At 47.0% G+C, this 18,620-nt stretch overlaps 1 protein-coding gene across 2 annotated transcripts in view; it reads right to left on the reverse strand.

Moving 5' to 3' along the window:
* Positions 1 to 4,708: 4,708 nt before the first annotated feature.
* syt9b (synaptotagmin IXb) overlaps positions 4,709 to 18,620 on the reverse strand; it is a 19,701-nt gene continuing 5,789 nt past the window's right edge. For both annotated transcript variants that reach the window (XM_084672938.1, XM_084672939.1), the window contains exons 2-8: positions 18,581 to 18,620; positions 18,287 to 18,492; positions 17,514 to 18,054; positions 10,127 to 10,247; positions 8,541 to 8,712; positions 7,417 to 7,546; positions 4,709 to 5,527 (exon numbers count right to left, since the gene is read on the reverse strand). The exon at positions 18,581 to 18,620 is cut by the window's right edge and continues 127 nt beyond it. In XM_084672938.1, coding sequence (XP_084529064.1) covers positions 5,450 to 5,527; positions 7,417 to 7,546; positions 8,541 to 8,712; positions 10,127 to 10,247; positions 17,514 to 18,054; positions 18,287 to 18,492; positions 18,581 to 18,620 — 1,288 coding nt within the window. In that variant the 3' untranslated portion in view covers positions 4,709 to 5,449. The remainder of the gene's footprint in view (positions 5,528 to 7,416; positions 7,547 to 8,540; positions 8,713 to 10,126; positions 10,248 to 17,513; positions 18,055 to 18,286; positions 18,493 to 18,580) is intronic.

The following is an 18,620-nucleotide window of genomic DNA, read 5'->3' on the forward strand; positions in this document are numbered from 1 at the left end:
TAAAAACAACTGTTGGATTCTCCATCAGATGTGTACAGTAGTTTAACCCACAGGAATCTATATTGGTGGCCAAATGTGAAAATCTGTAATACACATCTGTCCATAAATAGCTCTATACTGGTTTCCCTCCTTTGAAAAAAGCTCAAAGACTTCCCCTCATTATGTATTCATGGTAAACAACCAATTTATATCATTATTCACCAACAATAGTCTATTTATATCATTATTCAGCTAAAAATATCTAACGTCTAAACACCTTAAACTCCAGTGGTGCTGCAGTTGTATCTTCTCCATAATCCTGATCTGCCATGAGGCTTGTCTCTAGCTGCTAGTCTGTAGGAGCAAAACATTGCTGGACAAAAAGCTTCGTCTTTTTTCACTTTAGTGCTTCTTATTAATAAACATGCCGATAAGTCAATGTGAGCAGCCAGACATCCTGTACTGTAGATTGCAATCTTGAGACAGTATGACTGAAGCCATTACCCTGCAGTTCTATTGGCATGGCAATTATCAGATAATAGTGCATGCATGTGGAAGTCCCCTGATGATTGCTGTTTGCAGACTAAGTGACCTCATTCACTGTTCTCCTTACTAAGTGGTGTTGCTCCACACTCACTGGAGCAATGATCTTAGCTCATTCTCCTTTCTGCCAATAAAATAACTGCTGAAGATAGATATGCTTTCAAGATACACATGCATTCGCTCCCTCTGTCTATTTATCTCTGTCCCAGTCTTTATCTTAGATGAAGACCACCCCCCCTCTCTCTCTCTCTCTCTCTCTCTCTCTCTCTCTCTCTGTAGTTTCACCATGCCTGAATCCATCTTAGACTCCATTTATTGCTATCTCTCTCTCTCTCTCTCTCTCTTTCTCTCTCATTTCTTTCTCTTCTCTCTGTCTTCTCTTTTTTTTATCTCCCTCCCTTTTTCCTCTCTACTGATGGTGCTCCATTCTGATGACAAGAGGAAGCCACTCTAATGAGCCCAGGAAGCCAGGAAGGAGGAAGAAGTGATTTTAAAGGTGAGAGAAGAGAGAGGAGTGGAGTGGAAAGAGAGAGAGGAGTGGAGAGAAGAGAGGAGTGGAGAGCTGAGAAGAGAAAAGCGGGAGGAGAAGAGAAAAGATTAGAGGAAAGAAAATAAGATGAGAGAATAGCATACAATGAGATGAGAGAGAAGTAGGGGAGAGAAGAAGATTGATGTGAATCACAGCCATTTTGTGCTACACCAACTTTTACCAGGCCATTACATATTGTATGTAGAAAGTAGTTCACATATGACATGCGGTTTCATAGTTTGCTGACTTCGTCTTTCAAAACAATTAGCATTTTGTAATCACCAAACAGTGGCCCAAAACTACTTTACCCAACTAATGAAAACACATTAACGGTCCATCATTGCTAATCATCGCCCTCCAGTGGGGGTTTGGAGAACTGTGTTTTTAATAACCTGCTAATTGAATGAAGGAGCGGCCGTCTCACCTCAGAGCCTGACTCCTCCAGCTATAATTAGCTGAGGCATGTTCAGAGCACTCTGTCTCATCCTGCCAGCAATCCTTTGGGGCCTCAGAGAGGACGAACACAGCCAGAGCTGGCTGCTTCACCATGACAACAACAGGCTAGCTGTGGTGCAGCGCTCCTCCGTACAGAGGAAAGAATTTCAAGTTGAAGCACTGAATGCATGCGTCTTTATGGTGTGTGGTGTCATCCGGGAGGAGTCCCAAGCCTGTGGGTCAGTGTACTGGATAAGGCTTTATTTGGGCTTTCTATGTGCTTGAGCCGCTTATGGGGTCAGACAGAAAAGGCTGATGTGGGTTGAACAGATTGGGGTGTATATACATCAGAGAGAAACTTTGGATGAGCGACACCTTGGACTGAAATCTAAAGAGCCATTTAGGTCAGGAAATACCATGGGGGGTGTTTGGCGCGCGCGCGTGTGTGTGTGTGTGTGTGGGGGGGGGGGGGTAGAGAAAGGAAGTCAGCGAGAAAGAGCAAGTGAGGGAGAAAGGGGGAATGGAGAGAGAGAGAGAAAGAGGAGAACATATGAAAATGCACGACATCATCGGTGGGTCTGCTGCGGCGTAACTCTACATTGAGCGGGTCTGCTCGTGTGTGTCTGTGTGTGTGCCAGTGAGGAAAGCTGGAAAAAGATCACGCCATACCAAATGACCAACACGTTTTGACTGCCTTTTAAAAGCGTCACACACATTCAACAGTTGAGTTCTCAGGAAGAATAACAACAGGTCATGGGGAGTCAGGTGTGTGAGCAGTTAGGGAATCGGGCTTGTAATCAGAAGGTTGCCGGTTCGATTTCTGGCTGTGCAAAACGACATTGTATCCTCGGGCGAGGCACTTCACCCTACTTGCCTCGGGGGGGAATGTCCTTGTACTTACTGTCAGTCGCTCTGGATAGGAGCGTCTGCTCAATGTAAACAGCAAAAAGCACCTTCACATCGCACCATGTACTGAGCCAGCCTGGGTTGAAATCTGTCTGTTGGTATGGCAATCATTTTATGTTTGTTAATTCTGCTCATGCAGTTGTGGAGGAGGAGGAAGTGTAATCAAACAGACTCTCCCACGACGTCACTGCACAAATGCAGAATATTGTGCAACGTTCATCTGCCCAGCTGGATGTACGTATTGTTTTAGAGAGGGTGAATGCAATCCAAATGAATGGACACTGTCGATCGTTTTGAGTGGGTTTGTGTTTGAGTAAAGCTGAAACACATAGATATGCATCAATGGAGGCTCACAAGGACAAAAACACGCAGGCTTGCACAAACGCACACAGACACTCACTCACACATCTCAACGAATGCAAGAGAGTGTTGATTGGGTTTTTTCGACAAATCCTTTTTCGTGGGGGGCTATGATCATGCCAGTTCATAATCTGTACTTTGATACCAATCTGTTTCCGTCCTCCTCTGCATCGCTTGGTTGGCCAGGCGATCTAACAATGAGTCTGGCTCTCTGCCAGAGTCTTGTTCTTAGTTGGCACTGAGATGGGCTGAGCTTAAAACCTTCAAAACCTGGGCTTCAGGAGAGGGCTGCATCTGCATAGTCTTGAATCTTCTCCTTGTCTTCGTTCCCTCTTAGGTTTACCTTACAAGGCGGCTGGATTCCCGACATCCCAACCATTCAAGAATCCATCTCGCCAGGCTTCAAGTTATGTGCTTGTGGCTGAACCACAGTTCTTTTAAGGAATTACTGGCAGCTATGGACGTGGTTTAGGTGTGACGACACCCTATGATAGATGGTACTAGACAAATGGTTCATCCAATCACCAGGATTGGAAAGTGACAGTTTATTTCAAAACGGTTTCCAAGGAGAAGTTCCCAGATGTTTTTGTGAAGTCCACCAAAACCACCGCAAAACAACTTCACCTTTTCAACAATCCCAGTCGGTGACGAGGGAGGGAGAAGGAGTGGAGGAGACTGCCTGAACTTATTAAGATGCGTCCCAGGGAGTATCTCAGGACTCCCCAGCCTGTTACCTTCCTGCTGGGGAAGATTCACACTTCGCAGAGCTGTCTCACACATGCTCTTATCTCCTCCCCGGAGAAAGCAGGGGGAGGTGGGGAAGGGGGGGGGGTCATTTTAATTAGGTTTTTCATTAAACAGGTTTTCCTTGAAGGTAGGATGAGAATAAATGTCAGGTAAGGTGAGGAGATAATTTGTCTGTGGAGCTGTGAAGTTTCTCCATTCATCAGCTCCTTCACCCACACATCCTTCCAAAACTTGATCTCAACACGTTGTCTCACGTGTTGAAACATGGTGTTATTGTTCAGTCAAACCAATTTAAGGATTCATGGACATTCTGGATCACATCCACAATTGTTAATTTCAAGGCAACAATATAACAATGTCAGGATTTTACTGCAGCTGTGTGCCCTTCCTTGAGCAGGAGAGTACACACACACACACACACACACGTACACACAGGCACGTGCACACACAGGCACACACACACACACACACAGAGGCCCACATATTCACATTTACTGTCAGCTCCATTTGGTTTCTCTGTTTTGCACCTAATGTTCATCCTGCTTTTCATTCATTTTCCTGGATCAGAGGGACCTCCAAACACAGGAGTACTGATAGCAAACAGATACACACAGGCACACACACACACACGCACACATCTCAGTTATGTATTCCCATTAGCCATCAAGTGTGAAACCTCTCACACTATGATTGCAGCAGCACTCTCTCTCTCTCTGACACACACTCACAGACGCACAGACACACGCACGCATACACAAACACATGCTCACACACACTGTATATATATATGTACTCACATAAACACATTTATAATACAGTACACATATATGTTTACTGTCTATACTGACACACGCTCTGTACCATCAGCTCATAGCGTCAGTCAGGTGTCAGTAGTCTACTGAGGACATGACGCTGCCGGTGTGAGGGAAGGAGGCTGGAGCAGAGATGAGTCCCACTGTGTGTGTGCGTGTGTGTGTGTGTGTGTGTGTGTGTGTGTGTCTGCGTGTGTGAGCGTGTGTGCCTGTGAGAGAGTTTCATCGAGTTTTATCTAACACAGCTCTTTTCTCTTGGGATAAAAAACATCACCTGTCTCACCTTGAGTGAAATTCACTAGGGGTTGGGCTCACTGGTGACATAGATATCAAAGCTTTCAAAGAGTGTGTGTGCATGTGTATGATTCAACACATTCAATGAATATGTAATACTGTATACTGCATATGTTAATATATATATGTATATATATTTATTTATTTATCAAGAACATATTAATTGACAATTGACATTTTGTATGAAGATTAGCAGCTAACATTAGCTAAAATTAGGTTCATTACAGAAATTAGAGAATTAAAAACTACATTACAACAAATTAAGCCATGCAATTTACGTCAAAAGAAACCATTATCCATTAAATGTTAAAACATACGTGTTTAAAAATACTAGAATCATCTCTCAATTGAAACTGAAACAATTTCTATCAACACAGTACTGTAATATTAAACGGATGGCCACGGACATGCAGTTGAATTCTGTACTCAGCCCCTGCTGACCGCCCCTAGCAGCAGGTCTGGGACCAGCAAGGCCCTCACGTGCTCCTAGCCTCATCCACATGTGGGAGCAAATATATGACCTGTGATCAGTAGTAATACCTCTACTCCCAATAATACTGCTGGTCTCCGTGGAGGCATGAACCAGTTTGGACCAAAGAATGCAGTCGTGTTAAGGCTCTAGCCCATGTCAGGATGCCTCAGATCTTCTTCACCAGCCATCCGTGTCCTGTTTCGAATAGCGCCTCTTTTCACTGTGTTTGTGTGTGTGCGTGCATGTGTGTGCGTGGGTGTAGCTGTGCATTTGTTTGTGTGTGTGTGTGTGTGTGTGCGCGCGTGTGTGTAGATGGGTGCAAGTGCAAGTGCAGTGTAGATGTGCGTGCGTTTGTGTGGGCCTCTGTGTTGATCATGGTGAGGGCGGGGTCTTGAGAGAGTTGCAGGAGCCTCCCTGACTTCCTCCTCCTGTGGCACTCTGGCCCACCCACTGGAACACCCACAGGAAACAGGAAACTGTCAGAGCTCAGACTACTTCAATTAGCGATAAAAAGATAAATACTTGAAAGTTTTTCACTTGGTAAAAATTCACACAGCGCATTCACACTTAAGGACAACATCAGTTTAGTAACAAAAGCTATATGTTAAAATGCAAGAGAAGCCATGATGCATGAGTGTTGCAGATCCAGAATGTTCTAAACCAGCTGTGTGGTTGTTGATAGTCTGCAGCTGACTGAACTATAGCAAGAGGAGAGGTTTTAGAGTAAAGGACGGGCTACTCTACAAGGACGGGGAGACAGTGGAAAGCAGAAACACAGCTAAAAGGTTACGGTCAAAATCGAATTTCATTCTGTACTCGCCGGCAAGTCTTTTAATGGTACAGGGAGAGTCGGTCGTGAATTATTTTTTAACACCAGGATCGGTGTTCTCTGAACACCTGCTCTCAGCGTGCTTTGCTTCCCCCCTAATCAACTGTTACTGTGTCTCTACACATAGATACAGTATTTGTACACATTTACACTGTATATATAGAGATATGCAGTACAATGCAAAAATGCTTTAAGAAATAATGAAATGAAAAGACAAAACCAAACAGAAACATTGCACCTTTATACTGCCGAACAAATGCAGAAGACAAAACAATATATATTTAAGCCGAAATACATCTTTGCGTACGACCTTTGCACAGTACTGTACAGTAGAGACAACTTTCTGTCCTTAATGAACAGCGGACCTCCCTGACTGGACTGCTTGAGGAGAGACCTTAGAAGCGTGGCGCTCTGAGACAGACCGCCATGGAGAACTGTCATTCTCCATGACAGCTCTGTTTCCCAGCCGTCTCCCTGCTCCAGAGCGACTACTCGAGATGTGCCTGCGGTGGCCGTTTGAGCCTGGGTTATGCTCCATTTACACTGGGACACACACGGGCACAAACCCAGTGTGTGTGTGTGTGTGTGTGAGTGGATGTGTGTCTTTTAATGGCACATAAACCTGGCTCAAGTGGTCAAGTGTCTAAATTATTGATGGGATCAGTCAGTGGGCTGAGGGTCAACGATCCCCTCGCCAAGACTTCAAAACATCACAGCATCGACACCCTGGAGCGGAAAGAAAATTGGGTTTGTGTGTGCGTCTGTGTCGGCGTGTGTATGCGCATGCTGCTTTGTGTATTTCTGTGTGTGCGTGTGTGCGTTTGTGCTTGTGTGTTCATTGCTGTGTGTGTGTGTGTGTGTGTGGGGATGTGTTGTTGTCTGTCAGTGTGATTGTGTGTCTGTGTAGCTGCCATCTAGAGACCCTTATCCTCAAAGACAGCCTCTCCCACTTTGAAGTTACACAAGTAAACCATTACCTAGCTCCCGAGAAGGCATCGTCCAGACAGAGGCTCACTACCCCCCCCCCCTCCCCCCAGCAGTACCACTGTGGCAGGGCCTCACATCACATCCACCACCCCACCCTGCCCTCATATCTGCCAGAGTCCAGGGTTAAACCTTTGCTATGAGGATGAGTATATTTGATGTCAACAATCTAAATTAATGTTTAACTAGTCCAGTCTCTATTCTGGTCCTGCATTAATGAGTGTGGGGGAAGCGGTGTTCTTGAATAACAAACTGAATGAATTTGGCTCGCTCTCTTTCTATCTCTCTCATCCTCTCCCCTTCTCTCTTTTACTCTCTCTCTTTCTCTCTCTCTCTCTGTTTTCTCTCTTTCTGTTTTCTCTCTCACTGTTTGCTCTCCCACTAGGTCACCATCTTTGTTTTTGTGATCAAACATAAAAGTCAAGTTTAATGTAAATCCATATTATGTAATCCTGTTATGCAACTGTATGTCATTTGCATGAACATTTCATCACACACACACACACACACACACACACTACCATACCTCTACAAGGGGATGCCAGTGAGCGATGGGTTTGCGGGGATAGGAGAGCATCTCGTTCCAGTGGTCTCTTCCCAGGCTCTCGGCCTCGTTCCCCACCCTGCTCACCCCGATCACCTCGTTATGACCCACTCTGTTTGACGGGAGAACACGACAAACAGCACAGACTGAACACAGGCCTGTCTGGTTGCATGCACAAACACTGGCTGACTGTTAATGCACGTTGATGGGATGGGTAGCTCAGTGGTTAGACCACATGACTTTCAATCCAGAGCCGAATTGCAGAATTGCAAGTTCATATCTACCTCTGTGTTGCATTGGAATAAAGCTTCTATTAAATCAATACATGGTTGTCGACCACAACCCCCCCAACCCGGAAGAAACTGTTGGCAGAATGTAGATCAGTGTGGGCAGGATCTGTGCATCCCTAGTGGATAAAGTATATTGCACCTTTCTTCCCAACTACTAACTATGTTGTCTCCTTATAATGAGGTTCTGTTCTGCTCTAATATTAACCACAGGAGGTCCACAGCCTGTTCTCTGGGGTCTGCAGACAGGAACTCCACAGATTATGTCAACGTTATTCACAGCGTTCGTGGGAAGTCCCATTGAGTCTTTGACATTTTTTTGTCAAGAGAGCCTTGATTAGACGGGTGGACCATTATTGTGACAAAATCCTCTGAGAATTCAATACAGATATGGGCACACAAAACAACTATGTTCGCCACTGTAATGAGATTACACTGTCCCAAAACATGCACACAAATATTCATGTTGAGGGAGCAGAGGAGGGGAGGCTTGTTCTGTTTGTCTGCGGCAGCTCCTGTAGTCGGCGATGTTTGAGTTTCTAGAGCCAATGGTACACAAGGGAACCCATGTTCTCCAAATATTTATCCGCCTGAGTCATCTGTACCGAAACTTTGGACCAATTCAGAAATCTCCTGCATTTAATTTACGCTACACTTGTAGTCATACTTGTTTCTCATGACAGTTCAACAACAATCATGATCTACTGCATTGGTTCCTAAGAAATTTCTATATTTTATAAAAAAATACTCATCACGTGACTAGATGAATGCGATGGTCGCAGCTGGTCAAAGGATCTACTGTACATGTCTGTAACTCACCGGTCGTAGTCCATGACAGCTATGAGCAGGCTGATCTGGTCAATGTTCTCAGGCGGGACGTCGAACACGATGGCTTCGTTGTAGACGGGGTTCAGCGTGTTCCTCTTGGTGGAGGTCTTCCTCTTCTTCAGCCGGCGTCCCTCGCACATCAGGGAGACCTTCACATAGGGGTCTGGAGAGACAAGGAGAGAGACTTTCACATAGGGGTCTGGAGAGACAAGGACAGATACCTTCACATGCGGGTTGGGAAAGACAGAGAGGGAGACAGACCTTCATGGAAGGGTCTGCAGAGAGAGAAACCTTCATGTAAGGGTCTGGAGAGAGAGAGACCTTCATGTAAGGGTCTGGAGAGAGAGAGAGACCTTCATGTAAGGGTCTGGAGAGAGAGAGAGACCTTCATGTAAGGGTCTGGAGAGAGGGAGAGACCTTCATGTAAGGGTCTGGAGAGAGAGAGAGACCTTCATGTAAGGGTCTGGAGAGAGGGAGAGACCTTCATGTAAGGGTCTGGAGAGACCGAGAGCAGGGAGAAGGAGTGTGTGGTGTGTTTAAAGGTGTGGGAAGACAGAAAGAAAGAGAGAGCAATAATAGATTTTCACCTAAGAGTCTGGAGAAAGCATGATATAATAAGGGGTTAGAAGAGAGAGAGAGAGAGAGAGAGAGAGAGAGAGAGTGAGAGAGAGAGAGAGAGAGAGAGAGAGAGAGAGAGAGAGAAGGAGGAAGATTTTCACATACAGTGGGTATGTGGAGATGAAAAAGACAAGAAGAGAGAGCAGGAAGAAAGATCTTATCAATGGGGTCTGTAGAGAGAGAGACATAGAGGGAGATAACCACACAAGGTCTTGGAGTCCATTGGATGAAAAAAAAACATCAGCATAAGATTAGGGTTTGGAGACAATTGTGATAAAGAGTTCTTATTGTATGGGTTAGAGTGAAATGGAAAAAGCCAGAGAGAATGGGGGAACAAGGAAAGTAGAATTGCTGTGAAAACCAATTTATGGTAAGGGAACTGTCATGTGACACGTGCAGCCAACAAGATGTCTGACACATTTTTTGACGTGAACAAGTGGCTCAGACGGATACTAAGGGTGTGCATGGAAGACTCATGGAAAGTGATTGTTTGACAAACTAGGTTGATTACAAAAATACATAGAATCACAATGATTTGCTTTAAATTAAACATAAATATTGTCCGTATTCCTGAATAAAGGTAACATCTTGGGAGAATGACAGAGATTTTGAGTTGGGCCTGTGAAGTAACAGTCTCCACAGACTTCTACAAATGGTTTTGAAGGAGAAACAGACAGTATTGTAGACTTGGGAATGGTATTAGGAAAAACAGAGGACCTGCCCACACTTGAAAACTAGAATACGGAAGTAACGTTCTGTCCACACGAGTTGATGCAAAGAAAAATATTGTCTTCCTTCAACTCAACTTTTATCGATACAAGCTATGTTCTGGACCCCTTAACTGCTTATTAAATGGTGTACAGAGCTACATAATAGTTATAAAAACCAATGTTTATGCTCTTTATGCGGAACTTGAATCTTCCATAATATTATGACAGATGAGGACCACTAATTCATACCTGATGCTCCAGTGATGTCCATAGCTTTGAGGTTCCTGGCCTTGATCATGGTGATGGTGAGTCTTCCAGCCGTGGGCAGGTAACACAGAGAAAACATCAGGTCTCCCAGGTCCACATTGTCCTACACAACCACAACAACAACATCAGACCCTATGCTTATTGTTTATTTGAACCTTCAATTGAACAGAACCAGTCACTACAAGGGTGGCTTGTCAAAAGAAAAAGGATGTAAAAAAGAGTAAAGACAGTACACTTCATAACGCTCTCAAATAAATAACAAGCAACACAGCACCAACACTCTCCTCTGATGGGGATCTGTTGCATTTATTTGTGTGTTGGGACATATATCCCCTCAAAGATTCTGCAGTGTCTCCACCTTGAAATAGCCTGCGTTGTGTCTCCACCATAATGGTGCACTTAACCTTTAGACCTCATTGTCCCTGTCCAAAATTGGGAGAACATTTTTCACTGTCAACACGCTGAGCCTCTTTTAGTTTTTTTAAACTGTTGATATGTACCAAGATTAGGATGATAACATATTTAGTAAAAATATCATGAATCCAGTTTTTTTTTTTACTTTATCAATGTGTTAGTTAGACAGCTGTTACACAGATTATGTTTTTAGCAGTGTCGTTGTGGATACCATACTGCTCTCATTTCCCTCTCAGTGAGTCACTGTTTCCCGGCCAATAACAGGGATTTCACACACACAGATATCGTCCAATTAGCACTCCTTAAAATAACGTGTTAGGTATGTCAGAGGGTTTGTGTGCGTGCGTATGTGGATTTGTGTGCCTGTGTGTGTGGGTACCTGCTTTGTTTGTGTGTGCGTTGGTTGAATTAGAGTGAAGCATGTAGCTTGAAGCTCCTTGAAGCTTCTTCCTTTGTTTTGTCCGATGCCCCCTGCTCCTTCTAAGAACGCCAGAGCTGGAGGCCCCTGAGCACTGCCATGGGAGACCCCATTATTCTGCCTGAGCAGAAAGGTCAGCATGATTCTCCACTGAGCCCCAATCATTACCAGCCATCCCTTCTGTGTTTCTCAACAGCCCCGGGGCCAAACAAAAGCTGACTTCCCTGTTTGAGAACACTTTAGGCAAACACTTGATTTGAGCTCCCTGTATTTGCAAACCATTGTTTTGAGTTTTGTCAGTATTGCTTGGTTTCACTGAATTAAATTAGTTTAAGAGCTCATTACTGGAGCAAACTTGATTTAGGCCAGATTTCAATCAGACCCTGTTTACCATGGAAATGTTAATGTGCACAGTGCAGAGGTAATTGTCTGAAGAAATACTGTTAAAAATTAGGAGCAGGAAAAAAATCAGTCTACCACTGAATAGACTTTGTTCAAATGCAGCACAGGAAACTATACCACACTCTAATGAGGTTTTGTCTCATTCAACAAATCAACATATTATATAACTAAACTGACAATGCACATACAGGTCTCTAAGTCTCCAGCTAATTACTTTGATTTTCCATTTCAAAGCCCCTTTACCCCATTTTTCTCTTACACAGACACACACGCACACACACACACACACACACACACACACACACACACACACACACACACACACACACACACACACACACACACGCACACACACACACACACACACGCCCACACACACCCATGTCTAAACAAACAGACACACACACACTTCAAACACACCACTAACATCAACAAAGTGCGATCAATAGTTTTGGTCGCTCGGTCCTCACAGTGATGCTTCCTCTATGCGTAGCTCTCTTTTGTGCTTGCTTGGGATTATTGGTTGCGGAGGAATGTGAATGATCTTGCTCTTGGTGAACTATCTGTTCTCCAGACAAAGACGATGATCCAGAGCAGGCAAAGGTCAGGTGGACACACTGTAGGTGGAGGATGTCAAACTGTGACCATGTCCTGTCTTGCATTCCTAAGTGTCTTCCCTCTCTGTCTCTCTCTGTCTCTCTCTGTCTCTCTCTGTCTCTCCCTCCCTCCCTCCCTCCCTCCCTCCCTCCCTCCCTCCCTCCCTCCCTCCCTCCCTCCCTCCCTCCCTCCCTCCCTCCCTCCCTCCCTCCCTCCCTCCCTCCCTCCCTCCCTCCCTCCCTCCCTCCCCCCCTCCCCCCTCCCTCCCCCTCCCCCTCCCCCTCCCCCCCCCCCTCCCTCCCCCCCCTTCCCTCCCTCCCTCCCTCCCTCCCTCCCTCCCTCCCTCCCTCCCTCCCTCCCTCCCTCCCTCCCTCCCTCCCTCCCCCTCCCCCTCCCCCTCCCCCCCCCCCCTCCCTCCCTCCCTCCCTCCCTCCCTCCCTCCCTCCCTCCCTCCCTCCCTACCTACCTACCTACCTACCTCCCTCCCTCCCTCCCTCCCTCCCTCCCTCCCTCCCTCCCTCCCTCCCTCCCCCTCCCCCTGTCCCTCCCCCTGTCCCTCCCTCTCTCTCTCTCTCTCTCTCTCTCTCTCTCTCTCTCTCTCTCTCTCTCTCTCTCTCTGGCGGGCTACATAGACAGATAGGAAGTGATCTCTGGCCTCTACAAAATTATTAGCATGCTGTGTTGGCGTCTGGGCTCTGGACCTGGTCCAGGATCAGTAAGAATCGAATCAGACCAATGAGATGATTTGTCACGTCTGTCAACATTGACCGCTAGATCAGGCCAGGGGGCAATTGACCTTTGTCCTAATGATTATTCACTCATAATTCCATTATGAAGAGATATCAATGCACATCTTGAAAAATCTTCATCACCGTCGTCATCATCATCTTCATCATGCCAAGCTTAACACATTGACCTATATCACAAATGGTACTGCACTTATGGCCCAGAACCCAGACTCACTCACAATCAAACCAACACAGGAGGCCACTGCACATGATACACATGCAAGGCCTGTGTTATGGTATGACCACGCCCAGTGAAGAGTACCAATGTGGGACAATGGAACAAGCGAACGTTCCGGTAAACTGTCCATTTGGGATGCGTTCATGTGTAACAGGTGTCATCGCGTCGCTCGTCAGTATCGCTTCTTCCCTCACTTGTCCACTCGTGGGGTACAAACAATTGTCTTCCGACTCCAAATAAGGACCACCTTTCATTAACACTGCTTAAGCCTGCTACACCACTAAAAAGCCAACTATTCAATGTGCGATCACGTTTAAGTGCGCATCCAGCCTCTCTGTCTGTCTCTCTCTCTCACACACACTCAACGAGGGGCGGCAGGGATGGCATAGCCTCCTCTCTCAGAAATATATAACCCAATTACCCCCTCCCCCCCCCCCATCAGCAGACTATAGAATAACAGCCGCCACTCCTGTAAGCATTTAAATCAAGTCAGCGGTTGGAATTATGGTCACTTGCGCTCTCGATGAGATTATGCTGGCACTCTAAAGGGTCTTGGTAAGGCTGAGAGAAGGCAGCAGTCTATCTCATGTAATTATTTCTTTAGAGTTAGCACTAGCACCTTCTCGCCCAGAGGCTGCAGGCTTACCTTTCTCTCTCTCCCTCTCTCTCCTGTAGCTCTCTCTCCCTCTTTCTCCTCTATCTCTCTCTCCCCCTCTCTCAATTCCTCTTTTCGTCCCTCTTGCCCTCTCTATATCTCTGTATAAATATAAAAATGTCATAGCAAACTTAATAGAACTTGAAGCCAATGCCACAGCTCAGACATTCATGTATGTGGATAAAACCACAAATAGATTGATGTGGATGAATCCATCCTTAAGTGGATTGAATCCTGCAAAAAAATAAGCTGATGAGAGGAATTCTATCGGTGAGTCGATCTTCACCGTCAACGTGCCAAACCGTGGCCACATCCCGACCATTTGCCCAAACAGTACACAGAGTCTCCTCCCATTTCTTTCCTCAAATATATTTTCTTCCCCCGAAACACTCTTCGAATCTGTCTGACCCTTGATCTACGGCTGTACCTTGCATATGCACGATTTGTGTGTTACTTTGTAGAAAAAGCATCCGCTAAAGGAATATAATGCAGTGTCATGCAAATATAGAGTTGTGCCATCACAAGAGGGCTGGTGAGTTCTGACCTACGTCGTCGTCAAAAGGGATAGTGTTGCTTTCCTCTACTTGTCTGGTTACTGAATGATTTGCAGCCCACTCACAGATGAAGTCTCCCAACTCTCCCACTCTCTCCTTTCCTCACTCCAATTGAGCCATTCTGCTCTGCAAGAATGTCTATGTAGCCTACATTTACATTACATTTACATTCATTCATTTAGCAGACACTTTTATCCAAAGCGACTTCCAAGAGAAAGCTTTACAAAAGTGCATAAGTCACTGATCATAACACTGAGATATCCCCAAACATTGCAGGTAGCCAAACATGAAGCATACATTGTGAAAAAAAAAAAAAAAAAAGTGCCAAAGGGAAGAACCATAAGAGCATGTAGTTAAACAAGTTACAATTAAACAACATGAACCTCAAAAAAGTGGCTACAAATGTTTTACCACAGGTACGTAGTCACATGACAGTCAAAGTGAACTTGATGTCAAGTGTTGCCATGAAAACAGCTCGAACAAAACGTGCTCGAGAACAACTGCCAACACCCCTCCTTCGACAACAAGATAAGCAGAGAGAATTCTTCCTGGTCGTTTGTCACTGCAGTCCAAGTACAAAGTGTTCCTTGGCCTTTCAGCTGTGCGACTTTAAGCCTTGTGGATAGAAAAGGCTGTGCAGTCATTATGTGGCAAGCCAGCATGCTGTGACACAGCAGGGGGAGATGGGACCACATCCGTCTCCCTCGTTAGTCCCCTCGTTAGGTCCAGCTGGAGGTCGATGGGATCGAGTGGAGTCAGAGGGTGACAGGTAATCCGAAAAGTCTTTGTTATCATGGTTTCAGACATATTCTGAAACCAAGCGAGGGATTTCTAACTTTATTTAGACATTTGGTGATATATTTGCTGTGTCTGTAACGGGTGTGCAGGGAGGACCCAGGTGCAGGAAGATCGACGATGCAGGATTATCAAATAAAAGAGCTTTTAATGAGGACCGTAGACACAGCTGGGATAGACAACAGGAAACATGCTACATGAAACCAACGACTGACCAAGACTGTAAAAATGACAGGGACTTAATACTCCGAACCAAAAAAGACAGGTGAACGCAACAACACTAACGACACCACTGAAAGACAATCAACAAGACACAGGTGAAACTAATAAACACAGAACACAGGGAAAACACCAGGGCAGATAAACTAATGCTGGGTACACAACTAAAATATTTTTTTAATCTTATAAGATTTTCTAAATGTGAGAGACCACAAACATGAGGACAAAAAAATCCTAGACTTAACCATTTTGCTCCCCCCACACATCAGGATTTCTGATTGGGCGGCTCCGACATTCTTCCGAGCAGGTTCAGTCACTCTTAACACACCTCACACCCAGGGAAAATCTGATAAAATTATCTGTAGAACCATCAAGATAATCGGAACATCACCTAAGATTGTCGGAAGGGTGGAAATCGGCCTGATGGCAAGGCCGTGGGCGTGGCAGTGTCATTCAAGATTGTCATTCGAGATTGATAAATCTCTCATTTTTTCTCGCAAGTGCTGTAACTGACTGTGAAACCACAAATGGATACATTTAGTGTATTTAATACCTGGATGTATGTATATTCATTTTATTTAAAATGTAGGTTTTGTTTATGTCAACTTTTTAATATAGGTAGTTGGAGAGAGAAAAAAATGCAGGTAAAACAAGCGAGGCTGGAATTGAACCCAGGCCCCTGGCTTTAGGCCTTGCAGGATGACTCTGAGAGTAGTGAGAGAGGAGGGGAAATGTGTCTATCTCTCCTCTCTCTATCCTTGACAGGAGAGACCATCATTAAGGCTTTCTCTCATGTCTGTTAGCTCAATGCAGCTGCTCCTCAATACACCACACACAAACACCACATACACACACAGACACACACACACATACATGCAAACATCCAAGCCCCGGCACACCACACCACAATAATGTAGATCACTGGAGGATTGAGACACAGTATTGCGTCTTTATCCAACACACTCAGTCAGACACATCACACACTGTTTTATTCAGTATCCCTCCCTCGTCCCTGTGAACATGTAGTCCCTGCCTCGGTGTGGATCCCAGGACCCAGTGAGGGTGGTGTAGGCTGAGTCCCACAGTGTGCATGTTATGCACAGCTTAGTGCGGAGGAGACTGTACGTTCCATAGGCTTGGAGATGTGGTGTAGGGAGGCTTCTCTGGGGAGGTGAGTTATGAGTTATGCATGGGTCACCCAGCAGCGTCCGGGCCCTGGCCCGTCCCATCATGCTCTGAGAGTCCCCAAGGGTCTGGCCCAATTCCGGGGGCAGCAGAGATCTGATCTGTGAGGCTCCTGGAGACATCCATCCTCACCTCCCTTGACCCCCCCCCCCCCCCCCCGACTGCCCCTCTGTTCTCCCCCCCCACGACTCCTCCGTTCTGTCCTCCCCCCCCGACCACCCTTCATACTTGCCGGACCCCCTCTCTCTCTCTTCCCCCCGCTCCCCCTTCCCTCACCTCCCCCGACTCCGTGCCACCCTGAAGCTGCCGCTCTCCAGTTCTACAACGGTTCCATCGCACCGTATCACATCGCTGGTGACTTCAAAACCCATCGCACCTACAGTGGAGTGCCCCACCCGGGCGTGCGGCCCCCACTGCTCCGTGGCACAGTTGTGATACCAGCGGTTAATAATGTAATGCAGCTCCATCCGGCTCAGCATTCAGTCACACGTCAGTGCCAGCCCAGATTTAGGTCAGTACCCCCCAGTGTTACCTAGTAGCATCATCAAACATTCACTCCAGCTAAGTATATTTCTGTGTCCCCCCCCCCACCCACCAACCCCCCCCCCCCCCCCCCCCCCCACCTAACCCCCCAGTCTGTAAAAACCGAGGGAGTCTGTGTGTGAGTGAAGCAGAGAGAGCGAAAGTGGATGTGTGGTTGTGTGTACATGCGCATATATGTGTGTGTGGGGGTACATTGCTCTGAACTCCTCCTCGATGCTTTCCCCCTTGTCCTGCTCTGTAGTTGCCATGGTTCTACACGGCTCTGGATTGTTACACCAGTTTCCTGTGAGCCAGACGGGAGGATGAACGAGGGCAACTGGCAGAATGGGACAGATCCCACTCCCAGAGTTTTCGAGTTGAACCCTTCCCAACTCGCGGAGATGCAAACAGACGAGGACTCAGAGCCGCTAGAGCCTGACACGCGCAGGAGGATGACGGCGAGGTTTGAGCGCGAGCCTGTTTCAGCTGTCTTCCCCCTCGCCATGCGAACCCACTCTCTACCCTCCCCCAACGCCTTCCTGTCTCTCCTCACCGTGCCAACCCACTCTCCACCCGCCCCTCAACGCCTTCCCTCTCCTCAACGGTGGTGTCGCTTCGTGCGTGAAGGAAGCCGGAACTCACCGAGGTGACGTACTGGATCTCCCTGTTCAGCTTGGTCTCCCGGGGGAAGTCGGCCAGATCCAGGAAGTTGTCCACCACCACTTGGCCAATCAGGTCGTGGCGCGAGAAGCGGTCAAAGTCGTAGACGCTGAAGTGCAGCTTCCGGGACGGCAGCTCGCCGTACGTCACGGGGAACAGGAAGACCTCGTCGAAGACCGGGTTGAGCGTCTTCCTGTGCACCTTGGTCTGGTGTTTGGTCTTCCTGTCCGGCAGCAGGTAGATCTTGACGTAAGGGTCGGAGGTTCCGGAGAAGTCCTTGGCGGGGAGGTCCTGGGCTCGCTGGATCTTGACAATCAGCTGCTCCAGGTCGCAGTCAAACTTGAGGATGAAGTGGAGCCGTCCGCAGCTGTCCTCGCCGTGCTCGTCGTCGGCGTCCACGGAGCGCTGTTTGTAGAGCTCGGGTTTGATCCGGCCCAGGCCCGACAGGGATTCTTGTCTCTGGAACTGGGCCAGGTGGAAGTCTGGGTTGGACAGGTTCATTTGGCGCCGGATGGAGTGGTGTCTGGGTGGGAACAGGGGGAGAGGAGGAGACGATGATGGGAGTTGTTGTGTTTTTTGGATGACGAAGTGTTCTGTTTAGTTTAGTGCTTGTTGAATTTATGAGGTGTGAGCAAGCCAAGAGATGGATAGGGTGAGAGAGAGAGAGAGAGAGAGAGAGAGAGAGCGAGAGCGAGAGAGAGAGAAAGAGAGAGAGAGAGAGAGAGAGAGAGAGAGAGCCCCAGACAAATCCTGACCGTCCGGAGGAGGTGGGCTCGGTGATCTGTCTCTGCACACGGGCTATGTGGTGGATATAGTTGTCCTTGGCCTTGGCCTGGGCCTCCAGGGGGATGTCTGGGGACGTGTGGCTGATCTTCATGGCCGACTCCAGGACCGCGTTGGGGCCCGAGGGCTCCTTCACACACTCCTCACTGTACTCCCGCTCCTCGCCGTCCCCATCCACCTGCAGCACAAACAGCACACAGGAAGACCATATTGTTCTAACTCATCATTCTAATATGACAGGTGTTTTCTGTGTGTGTGTGTCTCACCTCCATCAGAACTGGCTGCTGGTCCCCAAGGCCCGCCCTC

The sequence above is a fragment of the Hypomesus nipponensis genome, chromosome 14 (assembly GCF_054491055.1).
Source record: "Hypomesus nipponensis isolate SF chromosome 14, ASM5449105v1, whole genome shotgun sequence".
Classification (NCBI taxonomy): Eukaryota; Metazoa; Chordata; class Actinopteri; order Osmeriformes; family Osmeridae; genus Hypomesus; species Hypomesus nipponensis.